The sequence below is a fragment of the Orussus abietinus genome, unplaced genomic scaffold (genome assembly GCF_000612105.2).
Source record: "Orussus abietinus isolate OABI.00-Male unplaced genomic scaffold, Oabi_2.0 scaffold38, whole genome shotgun sequence".
Taxonomy (NCBI): domain Eukaryota; kingdom Metazoa; phylum Arthropoda; class Insecta; order Hymenoptera; family Orussidae; genus Orussus; species Orussus abietinus.
Genome location: NW_019395221.1, coordinates 792,044 through 812,585, shown reverse-complemented (window position 1 = coordinate 812,585; position 20,542 = coordinate 792,044). Strand labels below are relative to the sequence as shown.

At 40.6% G+C, this 20,542-nt stretch overlaps 2 protein-coding genes across 3 annotated transcripts in view; one reads left to right on the top strand and one right to left on the bottom strand.

The window, feature by feature from the left end:
- The window catches only part of LOC105703730 (ATP-binding cassette sub-family A member 5), a 31,703-nt gene extending 14,102 nt beyond the window's left edge, over nt 1-17,601 (top strand). The window contains exons 3-24 of one of the 2 annotated variants that reach the window (XM_012432329.2): nt 3,933-4,106; nt 5,424-5,605; nt 7,051-7,255; nt 7,330-7,405; nt 7,497-7,650; nt 7,717-7,903; nt 7,996-8,139; nt 8,208-8,358; nt 8,438-8,511; nt 8,586-9,038; nt 9,124-9,473; nt 9,544-9,950; nt 10,038-10,298; nt 10,374-10,641; nt 10,904-11,078; nt 11,155-11,491; nt 11,565-11,839; nt 12,111-12,257; nt 12,433-12,812; nt 12,891-13,098; nt 13,323-13,674; nt 13,908-17,601. In XM_012432329.2, the coding sequence (XP_012287752.1) occupies nt 3,933-4,106; nt 5,424-5,605; nt 7,051-7,255; nt 7,330-7,405; nt 7,497-7,650; nt 7,717-7,903; nt 7,996-8,139; nt 8,208-8,358; nt 8,438-8,511; nt 8,586-9,038; nt 9,124-9,473; nt 9,544-9,950; nt 10,038-10,298; nt 10,374-10,641; nt 10,904-11,078; nt 11,155-11,491; nt 11,565-11,839; nt 12,111-12,257; nt 12,433-12,812; nt 12,891-13,098; nt 13,323-13,674; nt 13,908-14,011 (5,064 nt within the window). In that variant the 3' untranslated portion in view covers nt 14,012-17,601. The remainder of the gene's footprint in view (nt 1-3,932; nt 4,107-5,423; nt 5,606-7,050; nt 7,256-7,329; nt 7,406-7,496; nt 7,651-7,716; nt 7,904-7,995; nt 8,140-8,207; nt 8,359-8,437; nt 8,512-8,585; nt 9,039-9,123; nt 9,474-9,543; nt 9,951-10,037; nt 10,299-10,373; nt 10,642-10,903; nt 11,079-11,154; nt 11,492-11,564; nt 11,840-12,110; nt 12,258-12,432; nt 12,813-12,890; nt 13,099-13,322; nt 13,675-13,907) is intronic. The other variant, XM_012432338.2, reaches the window with a different exon arrangement.
- Nucleotides 1,426-2,723, bottom strand: LOC105703755 (tubulin polyglutamylase complex subunit 2). The gene is made up of 2 exons (XM_012432398.2): nt 2,480-2,723; nt 1,426-2,208 (listed from the first exon to the last, which is right to left on the bottom strand). Exons 1-2 carry the CDS (start codon nt 2,721-2,723, stop codon nt 1,691-1,693), a joined length of 762 nt encoding a protein of 253 aa, XP_012287821.1. The 3' UTR covers nt 1,426-1,690.
- Nucleotides 17,602-20,542: the final 2,941 nt, after the last annotated feature.

Below are 20,542 nucleotides of genomic sequence, written 5' to 3'. Positions count from 1 at the left end.
CTTCACCTGGACACAAATCGTTCAGAGTTTCCTCAAAGGGCACTTCCACGTGTTCCGGGATCTCTGGAAGTAAGAGTGGAACTGGAAGACTGCAACGCTCGGAGACAGATAAAGGAAGTCCTGACCTCTCCTAAGTCGAGCTTAGATCGAAAGCTCTTCTTCGATCCGAAGAGCCATCGACCCTGCACAGTCGATTGACCGGCGAAGAGGTGACGCCGATAGCGAGTAAAGAGGAAACGCGAGGGACAGTCCGGAACGTAACGCATTATTCTCGAGGAGAGGGACTCGTCGACTGGAAACGCAGGATTCATCGAAGATTTATTCCGTGGATCGAGGAGGAGTCTGTGGCCTCTTTGAGCTTTGCTTCAGATTTCAGAACGAACGCGGGATACGTCGTCGCAAGGCCTCTAAGAAAACAGCTGGAAATTATCGAGAGTGCCTATACGAAGCTCTTCCTCAACCTCGAAAGCCATCAACCCCGCACCCTTGACTGTCCAGTGGAGTGGTGAAGTAATACCGACGGAAGAGGATAAACGAGAGGAAAAGCCTGACGTCAGGGTTCGTCCTCGACGAGGCGACCCCGAAGCGGAGATGGACAGGGTCCGTGCAGGATTTATGCCGCGCCTCCAAGAGTCTCTTGTTATGCAGTGATATTTCATGAATCCATCTCTATGATTTCCTACTGATTAATTCGCACACAATGTGTGACCCTCGGATTACGAAATTGTGGTCACGCTTTACGATATGATATTACAATGTGTCTAAAACGTGACCTTGCGGTGACGGATGCGTGAAAATTCTCCGCATTGGACGAAGTCTATTTTCACTAGAGTGGAAAAGCAATTTTGGTGAATATATTAAGTGTACAGGTTGAAACTAATCGCGATAAGTATACCACGTTACAAAATGACGTATCGATTAAATTCTTGGGTGAAGAAGATCAGCATTCATATGAGTCTTACGTCACGGATTGGAGGGGATTCTTCTCGCGTGAAATCCCTCGACGGATCGATAAGATCAAAAATGATTCAATGGGGATAGACAAAGACTTGGGCTCCAAAAGCCATCTACCTGCATCCTTGACTAGTCGGTGGAGTGGCAAAGTTAATACCGGTAAAAGGAAAGGAGCGGAAGGAAGAATAAGTCGTCGCGGAAGGTCCTTGAGGGGAAAACCCGGGCCGCGAGAGATTTCAATCGATGCGAATGGAAGAGAATTTCTCCTTTTTCAAATCCCGTATCAGACCCACAGAGATCGAAGATTAACCGACACGATGCCGATGAGGAAATATTGGAGAGTTATCGAGATTGCCCAGACAAAGCTTCGAGGCGATGAAAGTTCCTCACCCCGTGGTTTATTAGTCACGGTCATTGCTTCTGGGTGACTTCCATACTTCGTCCGGAACAAGAACGATTCTCTTCCGTTTTCTCCTGCCGAATGTGCAACGCCCAAAAGTTCTATTGGACTTGATCAAGATAAAATATGGGGCGCACTTTGGACTTACTTCACTTAACTTTTGGATTTATTGGGGCGTCGTAAGAACCCTTTCCACGAACTTTTACATTTATTGGCACAATGAAGAGGCCAATAGAGATCTTAAAAAGAAAAGAAATACAAGATGGAAATATAGACGATACATTGGATATGGTGCTTCAAGGGTGTTTTTGTGTAAATCGATCGCTCGGCTCGGTTTTATTTCTTTTTGAGGTTCTTCGCCTTGTTCTCACGGCCTTTGAAAATCGACGAGTCAATGGTATTGAGCGGACCATCGACCCAAAGCGACGTGGAAACCGTTTTTGTTGGTTTTACAGTTTCGGGAAGTAAGTGGGGCCCAACCAAGAAATAAATCTGCTCTATCCATGTTGGCAGGGGTAGTCCTACGGCGCAGTACTGCCAAAGAGATAGCCCTAGATGCACCAGCATCATCCTAAAATACTTTGTAAAGCTGTCGGCTAGCTGGTACCATCGATCGGTCTTTTGCCGGTACAGCCAAACACCGGGCTCTATATCAGGCCTCACGTACGTTAAAAAGACCTTGCTCGACGAGCACTGTCCAATCTCGAACAATTTACAGCGAGTACTAAAAGATGGAACTTGAGGATCGTCTTGCAGATTTGCATCAGCCTCGGCCTGTTGTTCCTTAGATCCGAGGAAACGCTTAAGTGCGGATAACGTACCTATCTCGCATCTGCCCACGGGAAACTCTTCGCCTGGAAAATAAATGCTTTCGTTTAAACACGAATTAATCCTGAAAACTGAGCTATACCTTATTATCGTTATCGAAGGTCCAGAGATGAAGATCACCATGGATATTTTAAAAAAAGATAAAAATTGACATTCAGTCCGACATTACGTTTACGTTCGAAATGAACGACGAACGATCAATACCAATGATAATTGTGACAAGAAATGAAAAGCACATCGTAGTCAGAGGTTAGGAAATGTCTGTTTTAATTAAAGATGATGACTCAGTAATCTTACCCGCTACTTCGAAAGACCATGTCAATAGAAAACCGTCAATCGACGAATAAAAATTTCTGAGGTCGTCCGGCAGGACACAGCAATGTCTTTGTTCCCAGCTGGTCAATGAGTTCCTATCGCAAGCATTTCTTCTTTCCACCAGGACATTCCTCACGCAAGGGCTATTTTCTAAGATTTTTACGACTCCAAGGGTTAAGTTCTCGTAAAACGAGTCCTCGGTGACGATATCCACGAAGAAAGACATTTTTGATGAAATTTCCTCCGAAGACACTAAAAAGTCGAAGTTTGGTACAGTTTGATACTCCAAATTTTTGGTGAAAATATGAACTAATGGGTTAAATAAAAGGCGGTAGCGATGAACGCAGGGACAACCTGAAATTTGACTTAGTCTAGGCGGCGGAGTTGATTTCACTCTCTGTTAGAAGACGACTAAGGAATGGAGGGCAGACCGATACGAACGTAGAGAGGGTTGAGCGACGTTTATTTACTTCCATGGTAACGCGAGAAGGGCAATGACTTTCGTTTTGAGCAAGTGTATTCAAAGTGAGTCGGGTACTTAGTAGTTTTCTTTATCATTGGAACTCGATTAGTGGACTCCGTTTATTATTAAATTGTGTAAATCAACTTTGGACAAATCGATTTTTGTACGAAGTGAGTTTAAAATAGAAATCTAAACGTTCCGAACTGATTGCGAGGTAGTAAACTGCAGTACCTCTTGCTCGCTCCTGGTTGCAACTTCATGGTCTAATCGTTCAATAAGCAAACTTTAACGAGGTACAACGTACTTCGAGAGAGTGAAAGGGCTATTCCTCTTTTCAAACTGTTAAGCAGAAGGATCGGTTTTGCCCTGTTTCGGAAATAGGCTATTAGAATGGGAAAAGTCAACTGAGATGAACGAAGAGAAGGTCAAATGGTAATTACTTCCATCTATGATAACACGACGGAAGTAATGACTTTCATTTTAAGCCGAGTACCTAAACGTAGCCGAGGAACTTCTTTTTCCTTGTGATTTTGAAGATATAAATAAGTGACCTTTGAAGGAAGTTTTTAGATATCCATTATTTAACTGTTTAAAAAATATTGAGCTCCAAAAAGGATAGGTTTTCGAAATTTGTATGTTTTTGGATTCAATTTTGTAGTTTAAGAATATTCAATGAAGTAAGGAACTCATCAGACTGGGAAGTTTGAAAACAGAGTAGGTTTCACCCTTTGATGACAATAAACAACCATAGGGTGGTGGGTCGGCCGATATGAACACGATGGATGATTCTCTCACCCAATGTTTATTTGTTCCCATGGCTATGCCAAAAGGTTAATAAATTTTATTTTAATGGGACGGGACCATGGGTGAGACACCTTTCAGGAGACTCCTTGTACTTCTTATTTTACACCTTGCGAAGGACCGCAGATAAATCTTAAATTTACTTATTGAACAATTCTCTTTTGTTTCCAGGAAATCTTCCTGCCTCTCTACACCCTGGGGATCTTAATCGTGGTGAAGGTGCTCGTCCCCAATCCGAACTATCCAGCGATGACCACGCCGAGGCAGGAGGACGACATTTTCGAATATTTCAACGGGTACAAGAACAACACTATCGCCGTCGTGCCGAACTCCACGGAGACTCTGGTAAGCTTTCTGTACCCGATAGCTTATCATCGGTAACTTTGCACTGTCTGTCCATCGATACACGCTGCTTTCCGTGTCCCCGAATACATTCAGGATAGCTTCCGTTCAAATATGTTCTTAGGAAAGTAGCCGTCTCGTTCGTCCGTATGAATATTCAAATTTCTAGGAACTTTATTGTGCAATTATGTGTATCGTTACTCTAGGTACGCAACATTGTTATGTGATCTAATTGTCGGAGAAAAGCATATTACGGGAGGTATTTCGATAACGTGTGAGGTGCTTTGAAGCGAATACTTTAACAGAGGAGCAGGTTCGCTAAAAGGTGGACCCTCGTAGTCGCTGAAACACCTTTTAATTGCTCTTTCAAAAGTGCATTTTCTCTCAGAGGTGTACCGATGATAGTGCAATTATGCTTTCGGATGCTTCGCAGTGGCGACATGTTATTGCTTTGCTTATAAAAATGTACGGTTTGTATAAATAAGTACAATTTATAACCTATAAGTTCAAATAAGGAACATTGTGGCACCACGGTTCGAACGTGCTCCAAGTATTAAGCATGAAATTAATTTTTCATTGTATCATTTAGTTTAAATACGTGTTCTCTTAATCCATCGACCCATACGACTCGTCGCAATCATAATGAAGTTTAAAAAAGAAATTACAGAATTATTTCGTTTTACATATTATTAAGTCTTCGCATTTAATTATTTCGAGTAGGTTTTTTATGTACGGCTTTTGTTTGACGTCACGAATTATGTTCATGTATCGAAGGTCGCAACGAGGCACCCCTAACGAATCAATCCGCACGGGTAAGTTTTACCTCGGCATACTGTATGTTAATAGCGTCACTTCAATGACGTCACGGTCGGGCCATCTTGAAGTGGCAATTCTTGAATGAGGAGCAATCCATCGACGTTTTCATCTTCGTCTAAAATAGGTCGCGAAATTACGGCGTTTAGAGTTTCCGCTGGTCGGGCCAAAGTGGAGTCTTTAAGGTGTCAATCGTTGTCGAGGAACATTTTCGTTTAATCGTCGGCGGACTTTATCACTTCTGGTCCAAGCTTCGTTCACCATTTCCTTCGCAGTGTTAACTGGGCGTACTTCTGCGTTGGTGAACATCGGGGTAACTCGTAAAACTTCCGTCCAACATCGATCCGGGCCCTGCCCTCGTCCGATCGAATTGAATTTCTCTGGTTGGACTTTCCTTAACGCGAGCGTTATTAAAGCTTCGCAGCGAAGGTCTCCCTTGAGATGACTCGCACCGTCGACAATCGATCTCGTAATTTAGTCCGTCTATTTTTGTTTCTTTTTTTCCAGAGTTTCCTCAACGCTATGAATACCCTCTGGTATTCCATGTGGGACTCTCCCGGGAGGCTACCCTTGAATTTCATGGTTTTCGATACGAAAGACGATCTGCAGGCGGCTTATTGGAGGGAGCCTTACAGTGTGCCATTAGCCGTCATCTTCGAAGACCCCCAACCGATATCCCGGCGGCTACTGTAAGTTATAATGTACTGCAATTAAGTTAAATACTAATGTCATATATTTAGACAGAAAATTTAACGGAGGCGATGAAAAATGTAGCTTTATTACGAAGTTTTTTTTCTACGTAATTTACTCGCTCTCTCTCTCTCTCTCTCTTTGCAAAATCGCATGTAGTTAATTTGCATATGTCATTTCAAATGCCTGGGTTAGTGGCATATAATTAATGTGCCATTAACTACAAAATGTGAAACGGCGTCATGTGACTACATTAATTACGAATTATCATGATAACGTTCCTACTAGTTATTATTATGATATTCAGTATTGATACGATGAGCAGTTGCTCACAGTTATCGGCGATGTAATTGCGAAATTGAAGGTATTACATGCCAAAGGATGATAAAAATCACGGTTTCTATAGTTTTAGATTTATGTCGGTTTTTCCGTGTAGTTCTCCCTTATCTTGCTGCATAAAAACCTGACGAACTTCGTTAAAGGCTGTTGCATAAGCGGAATGCATCGTAAATCGCTACCATCGCATGGTTGTGATTAAAATCTTATTTCAATGTCAAGTTTAAAGTTTTAACTTGAAGTGGGAGATTCAGCGAGTGGAATTGTAGGCACGGTAAGTACACCTGGTAGGGGCTGGCTGCTTTGGAATAATGATTCGCTCACCGAGAGACATTCCACCACCGAGCGTAACTCTCTGTCGCGGGTAGCTTCATTTACGTCGTCTAGACGCGTTTACAGGACACTTACTATAGTCGCATTAATTCCTGATTTTAATTAAGGACGGATTACTCGAGGACCCAGAGAAAATGTGGCGTGAACTCACCCTTCTTTTTACAGCAATTAAATTCTACAAAGAAGCATGCCAGGCGATATGTCGCCCTTGTCGGAATGATCGCGACGTTTCGTATACACGAATAATTCGATTAGATAATTCGACTTATTCTTTTCGGTCCCTGGATTTTCTATTTATCCTGTAAGTCGTCTATTTCATTTTTTTCCCAACGAAAATGGCGATGGAACTTCACTTCTGGTACTCATATTCATCGATTCGACGTGACCTAATCATGTTCATACATCGAGTAAGAGGATACATCCTACGTCCTGTCTGTCAATGCATCCGCATCGTCCTATCGAATTTTCAATCACTCCACCGATACTCTGTGTCTGTTTCATTTTACCTCTCTCCGTTCGCGATGTATTCCGCTCATAGTAAATTCTGGTTCAACTTGCATCGAATTAGTTCATTCTGGCAGTCAGGATTTTTAGCTTTTTTTCTTGTTCAAGAATTTTATGAATAACCTACACGGGTGAATGTATTTTAGTCTATAGATGAATATATCTTATGGAAAAGTATGCAAAGTTAAGAATCATATAAAATTATATTTTTGTAACTACTCGCCATTTTCAAATGACTGCTGATATGAAATGTACGTCTATTTAATTACAGGTATGAAATACGAACGAATCCATCATACACATCTCCTCCATCACCGACGGAAATGTACTCCTCCCCTGTAACGTGTCGCAAGGACACCAGTCATTGGATGGGTGGGGTATTATCCATAGAGACTGGTGGATCCTGTCCTGCGAACAATTATTTCTATTCCGGTTTCATGGCATTGCAATTGGTTATGGATACCACAAAGATTAGAGTACGTTCTCCGTTGTTTGAATTGCTTCATACGTGCCAGAGGGTCTCGAATATTTAATGGATACTTTCTTGTAGCTGGATACCGGAAACTCCGACATAACGGTGCCCGACATCAAACTCGAAATGTTTCCAAAGAAAGCCTACACGGCAGGTAATTTTTCCTCGAAAAGCCCGTTGTTTACTTTCATGATGTTAAAGCTGAGTTTCTTTTATTGAGGATTAATGGAAATGATCGTTTTTAGACTGGATGTTGGCCTTTAGGGTTGTGATACCGTTGTACATGGTATTAGCTCTCTCACAGTTCATCACGTATCTTCTGATTCTGATTGTGGGCGAGAAAGAGAACAAGATCAAGGAAGGAATGAAGATTATGGGTTTGAAGGATTCCGTCTTTTGGTGAGTGTTCATAGTTATTTCAAAACCGTTTTATTTAGTATGTCAAATATTATGTATGTATTTTAGGTTATCCTGGTTCATCATATACAGTGTTTTCGTCTTCATCCTCTCTGCCGTTGCAGTAGTCCTTCTGTTCACCCTGCAGATGTTTCAGCACACCCACTTCCTTCCGATATTTCTTCTAGTGGTACTGTATAGTTTCTCTGTCATCATGTTCGCCTTCATGATCACACCCTTCTTCGATAAATCGAGGGTGAGAAACTTTCTGCTGCGTACGTAGAATTTTCTACGAATTCAAGCGACAGCTTCTTTGCAGCATAGCATGGCTGGAAATTACGTTTTCAGACTGCTGGGGTTCTTGGAAACTTTGCGATGACCATCCTCAGTTTGATGTACTTCATACAAGTCTTCGTGGATGATCCGAGTTCTATTTCCTTCTGGGTGGTGTCTTTGGTCAGTCCCACGGGAGTGGCTCTCGCAATGGACAAGGTGTGTTTCCGAGCTTTACTTCTGCATTAACTTTTCTACATCGTCGAAAACGGTTTATTATTTTTTAGGCTCTCGTTTTGGATCTACAAGGGGAAGGAGTAAACTTCGACAATCTTTGGTCTGGTCCTGGAATACCATTCGGCGGAAGTCTCGTGATGATGACCCTGGATATATTCCTTTACGCCTGCCTAGCATATTATCTGGATTCGGTCGTTCCGAGTATGTAAATTGTATTTCTATGCTTGCCATCATATATTGAATCATAATCTTTAAATAATATCCCATGAATTACTTCCAGGTGAATACGGCGTGAAAAAACCTGTGTGGTTCTGTTTTACTCCAGGATTCTGGTGTAAAAAAAAAGTTCAAAGGGTAAGTTAGCAGCACCTTAAAAAGTAAGAAACTTGTAGACATGCTGAGAGCTTAAACGTTATCTTTCAATCAAGGTTCCATCTTCCAATGGAGAATCGAACTCTTTCATACCTGGAGAAGAATCGAATCGTGACGTAGAACCGGTAGTACGTGAAATGAAAGGACGCGAAGCAATCAGAATAGTTGATCTTTATAAATCATATCATAAATGTCGTAAACCGGAGATTAAAGCCGTTAATGGGATCAACCTGACGATCTACGAGGGTCAGATCACTGCCATTCTGGGGCACAATGGAGCTGGGAAAACAACTTTATTCAATATTCTAACCGGTTTAACTGCACCCACCGCTGGTACCGCCTTAATCTTTGGGTACGATGTCAGGGATTCAAACGATATGCAGACTATCAGGAGCATGACGGGTGTTTGTCCTCAACATGACATTCTTTTCGATCTTCTCACACCTCGTGAACATCTCGAGTTTTTTGCTGCAGTTAGAGGAATACCAAGATCGATGGTGGAATTTGAGGTATACTAATGCACCACGTTGCATATGTGTCTCATCTTCATGTCAAGGAATGAAAAATAACCTGTTTGCGTTACCTGTTTTTCAGGTGAAGAAAACTCTAAAGGATATAGATTTGGTTGAAAAAGCAGACACCTTTGCGAAGTATTTAAGCGGTGGTCAGAAAAGAAAATTATCAGTGGGAATCGCCATTATTGGTGATCCCAAAATAATAATCTTAGATGAACCAACTGCTGGAGTTGATCCATACTCCAGAAGGCAAATGTGGTCGTTTCTTCAATCCAGAAGGCATGGTAAAGTTATCCTTCTGACCACGCATTTTATGGACGAAGCTGATATTTTAGCGGACCGAAAGGCAGTTATCAGCAAAGGCAAACTACGTTGCTGTGGCAGTTCATTATTTCTTAAAAATAAGTTTGGAATTGGTTACCATCTTACGTGAGTTTATCAAAAGAGTTGTCCTCTATTGCTAATTGGGTTTCAGTTCATCTAATTTGTACATTTTTAGGCTTGTACTCGAAGGCAACGGAAGGGAACATGCAATAACAAGACTCGTATCGTCTCATGTATCGAAAGCTGAAAAAGCGAGAAGACACGGAAGAGAATTGAGCTTTATTTTACCACATAATTCTGTCGAAAACTTCGCACCTCTATTTTCCGCCATCGAACAGGAGATCAAGACTAAAGCTAGTAGGCTTGGAATTAGTAGTTATGGAGTTTCGATGACTACTCTTGAAGAGGTGTTCTTACATCTGGAAAAGGACGAAGAAACCGAATGTACTATGGATAATTTGTCTAAAAAAATGGTTAGAAATCGCGCTCTGAGTAGGTCACTCTCTTTACAATCGAAAAGTACTTCATATCAAAGCCTGCAGAATGAAGGTGCTATCACCCAAAGCGACGGGCAAGTTAAAGGTAATGCAGTTTGTGTTTAGTTTAACAGTTTTTAATTCTTCCAGTTTGATATAATTAATTTGACAGGGTTATTTTGTTCTGGGTTAGGTGCTGGTGATTTGCCAGATGGAGTGCACAACGATAAGAACCCCATTATACTCGGCCTGGGCTTGGACCCCATAAAAACACGGCCTAACTTTGTTCAAACCCTTTACGCAATGCTTCGTTTGAGGGTATTAAGGCTGTGTAGAAATATTCAACTACTTTATTTCACCATTGTTGCTCCAATAGCCCTGGTCGTACTTGGACTTTATCTCAACAGTATTCAGACCGTCGATCTAAAGATGCAATCTCTTGAATTAAATAATGGTGAAAATAATTTCGATTGTTATTATGATGAACCCTTAAACTTGTACATTTTTAAACAACCATGTCGGTCCACAGATACATACGAAGGAGATACCAGAATTCTGTATGTTAATAACACGGATCGTGACATATCGCCTTTGATAAATTACGTTAGTACAGATGTGAAACACCTCGACGAATACGATGGAAACTTTACAAATCTATTACACGTTGCCCCGCACATGGCATCTATCAATATCAACGAGTACAATCCTTTACGTATGAACTTAACAATTATGTACAACGATACCATGCAGCATTCGCTTCCGATTCTGATTAACATTTTATCGAATGCCTACCACAGGTACAGAAATTGTTTATTAAGTATAACCAAGAAGAAAGCAAATACGCATTTATTATACTATGTACTCGTTATATTATTAGGTTGTCTCAAAAGTTTCTTTCGTAATCTGCACGTAGTTGTATTTGGTAGACGAAAGAAACTCTTGGGACAACCTAATAATTGGAAAGCACAATCGATATTTGCAGATCTTGCCTTTCTTTGTTTTTGATTTTTTGTAGATTTTACATTCAACACTATTTTAATACTAGCTTTTATCGTATAGGTTGCTCTCTGATTCGAGTGATGCTAGACCGATCGGCGTAAGAACTCATCCTTTCCAACAAACATCACAACCACAAGAATTTAATATCGGCATCGGTAGTTCGGCTTTATTTATAGGCATGGATTTCGTTTTAGTCCCTATAACATTGGCAGTCGACATTGTTTACGATCGAGAGGTAAATATATCTACTTTCTAAAGATTAACATAATCCACAATATTTAACGTATAATATATGACATCGTTTTTGACAGATTAAAGCAAAAGATCAACTTCGAGTTAACGGTTTATCATTTACGATGTATTTTTTAACCTACTTCATCGTTCTTCTTGGATTGATGGCATTTGTCAGTTTTTGTATTCTTGGCATTATCTTTCTTTTTGACGTACCGTCACTTCAAGAAATACCGGCATTAATGACTCTTGGTGGTCTTCTGATGCTTTATTGCCCGGCATCTATCCTCTTTTCGACTTGTCTCAGCTACATCTTCGATAAAATGGATTCTGCGCAGAGTATTCTGCCAAACATCGCAACTTTTTTCGGACTAATACCGTTTCTGCTAGTCATGATACTAGATATGTTGGGATTAAGTAAGTGAAAGCGTAATTAATTTGACAAAAAATCTTTTAGACAATATTTACAAATGATTTTGTTTCCCCGCAGGTGGAACAGCGGCATTTGCATTACACGTAGTTTTCTCTTTGTGCAACACTATGTATGTTCCATATGCAGCAGTTTATTATGTAGATCGCGTACACCTTATGTGTTCCATCAATGCCGCTTGCCATCATCTTACGATGTCGGACTACTTGACCACAGAGATCATTTTGATGGCTGTCGGTGTACTATTGCATTGTCCTTTGTGGTTCTTCGTGCTACTAGTGTTAGACATTAAAAAAAGCGGTGGAAATGTCAGTGATATCTTCAAATATTTCTTGGTAAGTGTTGACTCTAGGAAAAAAAATTAATTACATTAAAAAGTCAATAATTCATCGTACCATCACTTGTTTGAACACTGTATTAAATAATCATTGTAACTAAGTGTGTCCTTAGAAATTTGGCAATTAGGGATGTTTAATATGTATAAATGTTTTTATTTACTGAAAACAACATACAATTTTCTCAATTGAAACTATATTAAGTAGTATTAGAAGTGCTGCGTGAACCAGAGATAGTGATCATGATTAATTGATCGTGTATTCTGTTCAGCGAAATGGTGGTTCCATTGGGGAAGAAATTATGGAAAATACAGACGTTGGTGATCATGAAGATACGGATGTGAAAAATGAAAGGCAAAGAGTCTTTAACATCGTCACAACATCGTCTTTGCAGGAGCCTCCGGTTGTTTTGGTTCAAGTATGTTCTTGATATATAGCAAAATGATATTTATCCTTTTCATTTTAAATAATTCTTAGAAAACTACAAAATATTTAATTTTAAACACTCAACAGAAAATGATACGATCCTTTTTTTGTGTACTTTTTACATATGGTCATTGACTTGTTAAATGATGCTTTGATATTCCTTACAGAATTTAAGAAAGGAATATCGCCAGCGTGAAGCAGGATCCTGTGGTTGCTGCTCAAAACGCGAAGATGAAGCACCAGCGCCTAAATGCAAAGTTGCTGTACGAAATCTTTCGCTGGCTGTTGAGCCTGGAGAGGTATTCGGTCTGTTAGGACATAACGGTGCTGGCAAAACTACCACCATGAAAATCATAATCGCGGAGGAAGCAGCTTCGCGCGGCAGGGTGTTCATCGGCGGCCATAATGTCAATTCTCATGTAACGGAGATTTTCCGACTGATGGGCTACTGTCCTCAGCATGATGCCCAATGGAAGAATATCACCGTTAGAGAACATCTTGAATGTTATGCAGCAATACGAGGTGTTCCTTGGAGCGATATTAATAGGTAAGTAAGGGACATGTCGTTTTCTTGTCCACGATTGATCGAATGGTCTTAAAAGAATATCGTACATTGTTTCCCTAGGATCGTGGATCTGTACTTAACGGGCCTGCAGATCCATGAACATGCCGATAAACAGACTCAAGAATGCTCGGGTGGGACTCGAAGAAAGTTGAGCTTCGCAATGGCCATGGTCGGTGGGCCCAAAGTGGTTCTGATGGATGAACCTAGCACGGGCATGGATCCTCGGTCTAAGAGATTCCTCTGGGATACTATCCTGGCGAGTTTTCAAGTAAGTTACTAAGTTTGAAAATCTCAATACATTTAAATTGCACAAATATCTTATGAAATATGTCTTGTAATAAAAGGAGTTAAATGCAGTCCATAAACGTGTAGTAGGTTACAAAAATCACATTATCTTGCTGTCGTGGTTGCACTATCATTAATGAATCTTGTACATTACATGCTTCGCTGTGATAGAGACATGATATCAAAATGAACGTTTTTAATGAGCAGCGGTCTTCTCAGGGCGGTAGGGGCGCTATACTAACGACCCATTCAATGGAGGAAGCAGACGCACTATGCTCCAGAGTTGGCATAATGGTTAAAGGAGAGTTGCGGTGTATCGGCTCGACGCAACATCTCAAAAATTTGTACGGTGCGGGTTACACCCTAGAGATGAAATTATTGGGCGGCGATTGCACGCCTACTACTCCGTCCGGAGACCGGATATCTGGGCTCAAAGAATTTGTAGCGAGCATGTTTCCGGACGCGACGCTTGAAGAGAGTTTTGCTGACCGACTTGTCTTCGCGGTTCCACAACACTCTGTGCATTCGCTGGCCGAATGTTTCACGCAGTTGGAGAAAGGTACGGTAATACAAAGATCGTTTGGATTACATGAATTCTTATACAACTGATTTTTACCAATTAATTTCATTATTTTATAAATGTTAAATGCACACGAAATATAAAAATGACGTAAAACGTGTTCTGAAACCTTAACATGGATTTAAGTTAAAAACGTTAAGTTAATTAAATTTATTGGTGTCTTTCGTTATTCGGTTTTATTGATTTGAAACGTTTATTTTTTGTGTTCGCAGCCAAATTGGAACTAGACATTGAGGAGTATAGTTTCAGCCAGACCACTTTGGAGCAAGTATTTCTGAAGTTCTCTCACTATGACGAAGTGAATGGTGGTGAATGATGGCCCGGAAGTGCTAGCCCCTAAAGAGTTAACATATTTACACACGATTTATTCCATTCCAATGGACTTGTGAGGAAGTTACTCTTTTCGGTATGAAAAATACAAGAAAACGGAAAGCGAGATACGAAAAACGGTGTATACGTATACAGGAGTGAGAACGACGGGCCTCCTCCGCGATCGCGGTTAGTGGGTGCGTGTACGGGTCAGGGACCATACAGGAGAAGTGTGTTCTAACAATACTTAAGGAATTTATAATAACTAGTATTGCCATCATTACTAATATCGATTGTTACTAGGAAGACAATTAAACAGCTCACCGATGTTTTGTCTATCCGAACGTGCGAGCCACAATTCTGTACTTCGAGTCCCGAATGTCTCTCGAGTTACGGAATTGAAAGCTCGGTCGAAGTATCGAGGATCGTATAATCGTATAATCGAGCAAGTACTCGCGGCCTTGATTACAGCTGTTCGTCGTGAGCTCTTTTCGAAGAAAACATAGCCCACTTTCTGGTTTGCAGAAGGGAGAAGAAACTTTATGGTGCGAATCTTACATGAACTCGTAACGGGCCTGCGCGAGTCGCGTACATCTTTTTTTATATATTATTAATCTAGGTTTTATTTATACGTCATTATAAATAGATATACATATATATCTATTATTGTGTAAATAGCTCCAATGGTTTATGCATTGTTATCGAAATACAAAATTATGCTCGAGATTATCTAGAGACTTCAACTGTCGAGACGTTGACCCAAATATCGCTGCGGTAATTCACGATCGATTTGTCTCTGTTAATGAAATTCTTTCCCTGCGATTGCTGCGGGAAATTTCGGATGAAACTCTTTTTGAGATCGTAGCAAAAGTCATCGTAATTTCAGTCAGTCCCTTTTGACAGAATTTCCCCAGAATATACTGATACATTGTTAATAATATTCAACTTCTTTGTTTTTTTAGAACACAATTCAATTTGTATGAAAATTTAAACGTATTATCTTGATAATTTCAGTGAACTATGGGCAAATGTTATGTGAACTAATAGATGCATTTTCTTGTCTTGTCTCATTGCTAATGATATTTCTTGAAAATATCCGGCGAGATGGTTGCAATAGATTGCTGAGATCCATTACAGCCATTTTGTAATTCAACAAAATGGTATATTTAGTATAACAAGCATCATCTTTGATAAAAGAATACGATGATTCACTTATATATAACGAGACTGAAGTTTAAAACATTACTTTCTGATGTGTACAGTCAACCACATCGCATGAAGTTAAAACTATTTTGGTTTACAGAATAGCAGTCTTCTAGTAGCGCGATAACGTAGCTTTGAATGCGACGAAAATGAATTTAAAGAAATGCGTTTAACGGATAATTCGAATTTCCTTCATAAACGCATATTTGTAACGAATGAGATAGAAAAAGTAGTACAGAAATACTTCGTATAAAATATCATTCTCTACAGATTTCAGAACTCAGTCCATTGATCATTCGTTAGTGTCGAAACTTTAGCGTTAATAAGGATTCGTGTTTTTAAAGAGAGAGACAGAAAGCGACGTTTAGTATTGCTTATTGTGAATGGCTTTATATATAATCGCGTGCGAAAGGAGTTCGATGAATATTCTATAGAAAGATTAATACCTTTGCACGATCGGCTTAATTTAATATCAGGCAATTTCCAATCGCCGAGCATCACTGGAATATGATGATACGTATCTTGAGGACGTCGATACGTCGTGTAATAGAGATTAAGTAAGTTAAAGTTCTTTAATTAAAACCCGTACAGATAAGTAGTGACAAGAAAAATGAGCATTAATACAGACCCCCTTTAACCTCGCTTCATGATTACATCTTATGAGCATACAAAAGACACCGGTAGATCACTAATCGCATCTTTTCGTTAAGTGAAAAATTACATAACTGTTATTAAATGGGATAAAATGAACGCAGAATCGACAATTTGACAATATTAACACTTTCGCTACGACTTGACTGGTCGTTAGTATACTGTTGTTGAACAGGATTACGTGTCGTAATGTGTCCATTTATTCCGCGAAGAGTCAGATGATCAGTTTGCCTTAAACACAATTGCTTTCAGAAAATTAAACATAAACATATATGTAGTGGATGAAAGATGTTTATTTATTTAAAATCATAGCTACATCATCGGACGGCTATAATTATCAATAAGTTTAAAGAGCGTTTCATGAGGAGTGAACATGAATAGTTCTTCGTGGTACATAAACCATCTTTTGGGGAGGGCGGCCATAGTCACTTGTAGTAGCAAAAGGGTTAAAATTGTGTCTGTTGATCTTCAGAATTGTATTGCTTGTAAGGTGAACATGTTGCAGGGACAGTTGTGTAAGCTATGGACGATATAAGGCAAATAGGAAGAGAAATGTAATGTCGTTTATACAGTTCTCGAACTAAATACTTTATGTTAAACATTTACAATTCAGGTCTTTAGCTATTTCCGTTAACATTTACACGACAGAAACAGCTGATTATCTGAATTTAACGGAACGTAATACACCAATTTTAGAAATAAGAAGGAATAAAACGGAATAAGTACATTTGAATGTAGAGTTATCAAATTTGATATATTATTAATTCAAGTTATTACTAATAGCGTGGTCTGATTGCTTTCCATACAAGTCAACGTGTCATGGTAATAAAAAATGATTGATGATTCACAGGCTAAGAAATAAAATATAACATTTTGGGGAACTTTGGTTGAGTGCATATTACATTTTGTAAATATCGTATCCCAGAGTATTCATTGTAATTTGAGCGACGTAATTACATAGAGATTACAATTTCGTATCAAGTGCAGCGATCCTTGGCAACAGTTGTGCGAAGTTAAATATGTAAATAATAACTTGTGGGCCTGATGCATGCCGGAAAGCATCGCAAAGCAAGAACTCGTGAAATTTTAGAGATTTTAAAATGCACCCAAAAGTATATATAAAGGATGACTTTTTTGTGTAATTGAAGTACAGTGCTTGTGAAAATTTATCTGGCCGTTTAATTCTTAGTGTTACAACGTAATTTAGAGTTGAACGGCAAATGATGCTGCTGGAGGACTGAATGAAATATTTTGTAGGTAATTAATTAGGTAGCAAAATTTCAGACTTTGTCATAAAAGAATCGGTTTTGTAAATATAATGTTACCGAAATAAAATGTTGATATATATATATTATATATATATAAACTTAGGTACGTTCGCGTACTTCTGTACGCATTTAGGGATTATGTGCCCGCAATTCTCTCTAGCGAATATTGTAACTTAAGATATAGTCAATTACGGAATTCCGCGGAAACTGCAAAGGGATTTTATGGAACTGTATACCATGTTCTTTTTAAAGCAGATTACCGTAATACATATGGCAATTGTGATGATAATAATAATACTTATTATTATTGTATTTGTACGCATATGTAATTATAATTGAAAGCACTGTGAATTTTGCTATGTTGCATCATATGGTACAGTTATTTTAATTCGCTTAATTGTATTTATGAAGCGTTGATTTACAATGAGTAATCTTTATTCAATTTAAAAATAAAATGAAAATAATTCCTTAATAAGAAACGAAGTCAGCGGTAAATATTATTGCATCGTTTCATTAGTTCAAGAATTTTTTCTCTTGACGATTGCACTCGCGGTATGCTCAATGCATCCGACAAAAGCAAGTACTTTCAATCTAAGCACCACCGGAAATTTAGTGAAAATCTGTTGTGTATTCCTGCCGAAGCAAGTGTAATAAGTTGTTTAATGAAAGCTTTTCCACGAATAAAATTAGTTAAACATTGAACTTGACTAGCGGTCTACTTTCGGCTTGGTGGTATTCAATGGGTTAAAAAAAAGTATTAAGCGTTTCGTCCATATATGTATCACGAGTACTTCAACCTAATCGGGCTTCTGAACTTCTATGCAATTCTCTCAAACTTGTTCTAGTACTCTCTAGTCCCAGGAGATACTACTTCCTCGAGTCGCAACTGTGCTTCATTAACACTCAACCGAGCTTAATGAAGTCTCATTGAGTTCTACCGATGACCAGAGCTTCTTCAAGTTCATACCTGGGGCCCGGCAACTCGGATTAAGTTTCCGAGCCACAGTCATGACTCTAAAGCTTCTTCGTCACCGAGGAACATTTTGCGGTTTTGACCTTTTAGATCCCATTTAACCTTTTCGACCTTACTCAAATTTCATTCAATTTCTCCAAAGCTTTTTTAATCGAGAAATTATGAAAATGTAAATTTTGACGACAGAGCGAACGAGAGGTTCCATTAGCTATAGAGAAACATCGGCGAGGGGGAATTTCCGTCGCACGTTTCTTTGTAGCCAACAACAAATCTTATATTCTCTTCATCGCGCGACCCCGTCGGAAGAATGAAATATCGACTTGTTTTAAAACAGATCGCATGGAATTTCAAGTGAAGTTGGACATACGTGAATATTTTTAGCTGGAAGTAAATAAGACCCTATAATCAATATTTTCTAATAGTATTTATTATTCTTCGGCTTGAACTTTGAAGTGCATCGGAAAGAAGTGTTATTTAAACAAAATAACCTACAAGTATAAATAAAAAATTAATGTTCTCATAAAGTCTCGATATTCACGGTAACTTACGGTATGTTTCAAAGTTACCGTCTCCAATTATATTATATCGTGAATTTTTAAACTCTTGGGCAGGTCGTATGATCGCGTACTGAACTGCTCTAGTTGGAGAATGCGAGAGGTTCGTGCACTTGTTAACGTTAACTTTTAATAAAACATGTTTTAATATATTCTTTAAGAAATTCTGTAAATAATCATTTAACCAAAACTACGTTAACTGACTTAGGGACACTTCACAATAATATTTAAATAATTTTCATTAATTATTTTCTTTATAAACATTTATTTTCTTTAGCAAATCCATTCTGCCCCTTGGGCGATTCAAATTCCACGCTACTCCCGCCGCTAATACGCCGCGCAGCCGGAGAGGGCAGTAGGTCCGCGAGGTAACCATCGATGAATGCCAGTGTGTGTACGAGTCGCCTGCATTCTCCAAGGAGGGCTGCGATAGAACGCGACGCGCAACCCTGCTCGTGAGCGATCGTCCAACTCATCTCCGATTGATATTAATGAGGATGTATATACAGAGATGAGTTGGGAGATTGCTTACGGGCATGATGGTGCGATCACATCCTGTCCTGCCCTCTGGTTTCGTACGTTAGCTTTCACCGTTTTTCGCCCCCAAGGGCGGCGCAACGAATTTCTGATAGGAGCTTGCATACTCGCGATGGCGGTACATCTACCAGTCGCCGTTAGCGGCTCACGTACTCGTGATGGTAATACCATGCGGCAGTTGCCGGTGGTGGCTTACCTACGCTTACCGACACTGCTCGCTTTTGATGGTAAGGGAAGAACACTCGTGACGCTCCATTTGACTTTGTCTACTTATCTACTACTATTAAGTACATTGTTGCCACGAAGTCGACGTGATGCGGAGCTTTGGGGCACGCGTCGGTGTCGCGTACGGAACTCTCATGCAGCGAATCTGCGTGAGTGCGATCGCTCCTAGAAATCTTCGCGCGTCCCAACCAGCCAAGCGCCAAGCTACGGGTCGAGACGTTGAGTATGTGTGCGTTCGGCGCTACACTCGACGAGTATGCGTGAGAGTCGAATACTGCGAAAAATCCTCCCGAGGCTTACCTAACTGCGGATATAAGCCGAGTCATTTCGCGTATGATTTTTACATTTCCCTACTAGCGTTATCGAGCGTTTTTAGACCGTTTTTTAGCGATACCGAGCGTTTTTCAACCGTTTTCGAGTGTCTCTAGAGCGTTTTCACGCGTTTTTCGAGCATTATCGAGCGTTCCTCTAGCGTTTTCGAGCGTTATCGATCGTTTACGCGCGTTTCTCAAGTGTTTTAGAGCATTATCGAAGGCCGTACAGGGCCGTTGCGTGTTGTTAAGTGCAGTAGAGTGCCGAAGAGTTGCCGGAGAGTGCCGGAGAGTGACGGAGAGTGCCGGAGAGTGTCAGAGAGTGTCAGAGAGTGCAGGAGAGTGCCGGAGAGTGCCGGAGAGTGCCGGAGAGTGCCGGTGAGTGCCTCAGAGTGCTGCAGAGCGCCGCAGAGCGCCGGAAAGCGGCCGGAGAGTGCCGGAGAGCGCCGCAGAGTGCCAGAGGTTTGCCGGAGAGTGCCGGAGAGTGCTGGAGAGTGCCGGAGCGTTGCCGCAGAGGGCCGGAGAGTGCCGGAGGGCGGCCGGATGGTTGCCGGAGAGTGCCGGAGGGCGGCCGGAGAGTGCCGGAGAGTCCCGGAGAGTGCCGGAGAGTGCCGGAGAGTGCCGGAGAGTGCCGGTGAGTGCCTCAGAGTGCTGCAGAGCACCGCAGAGCGCCGGAGGGCGGCCGGAGAGTGCCGGAGAGTGCCGAAGAGTGCCGGAGAGTGCCGGAGAGTGCCGGAGAGTGCCGGAGAGTTGCCGCAGAGTGCCGGTGAGTGCCTCAGAGTGCTGCAGAGCGCCGCAGAGCGCCGCAGAGCGGCC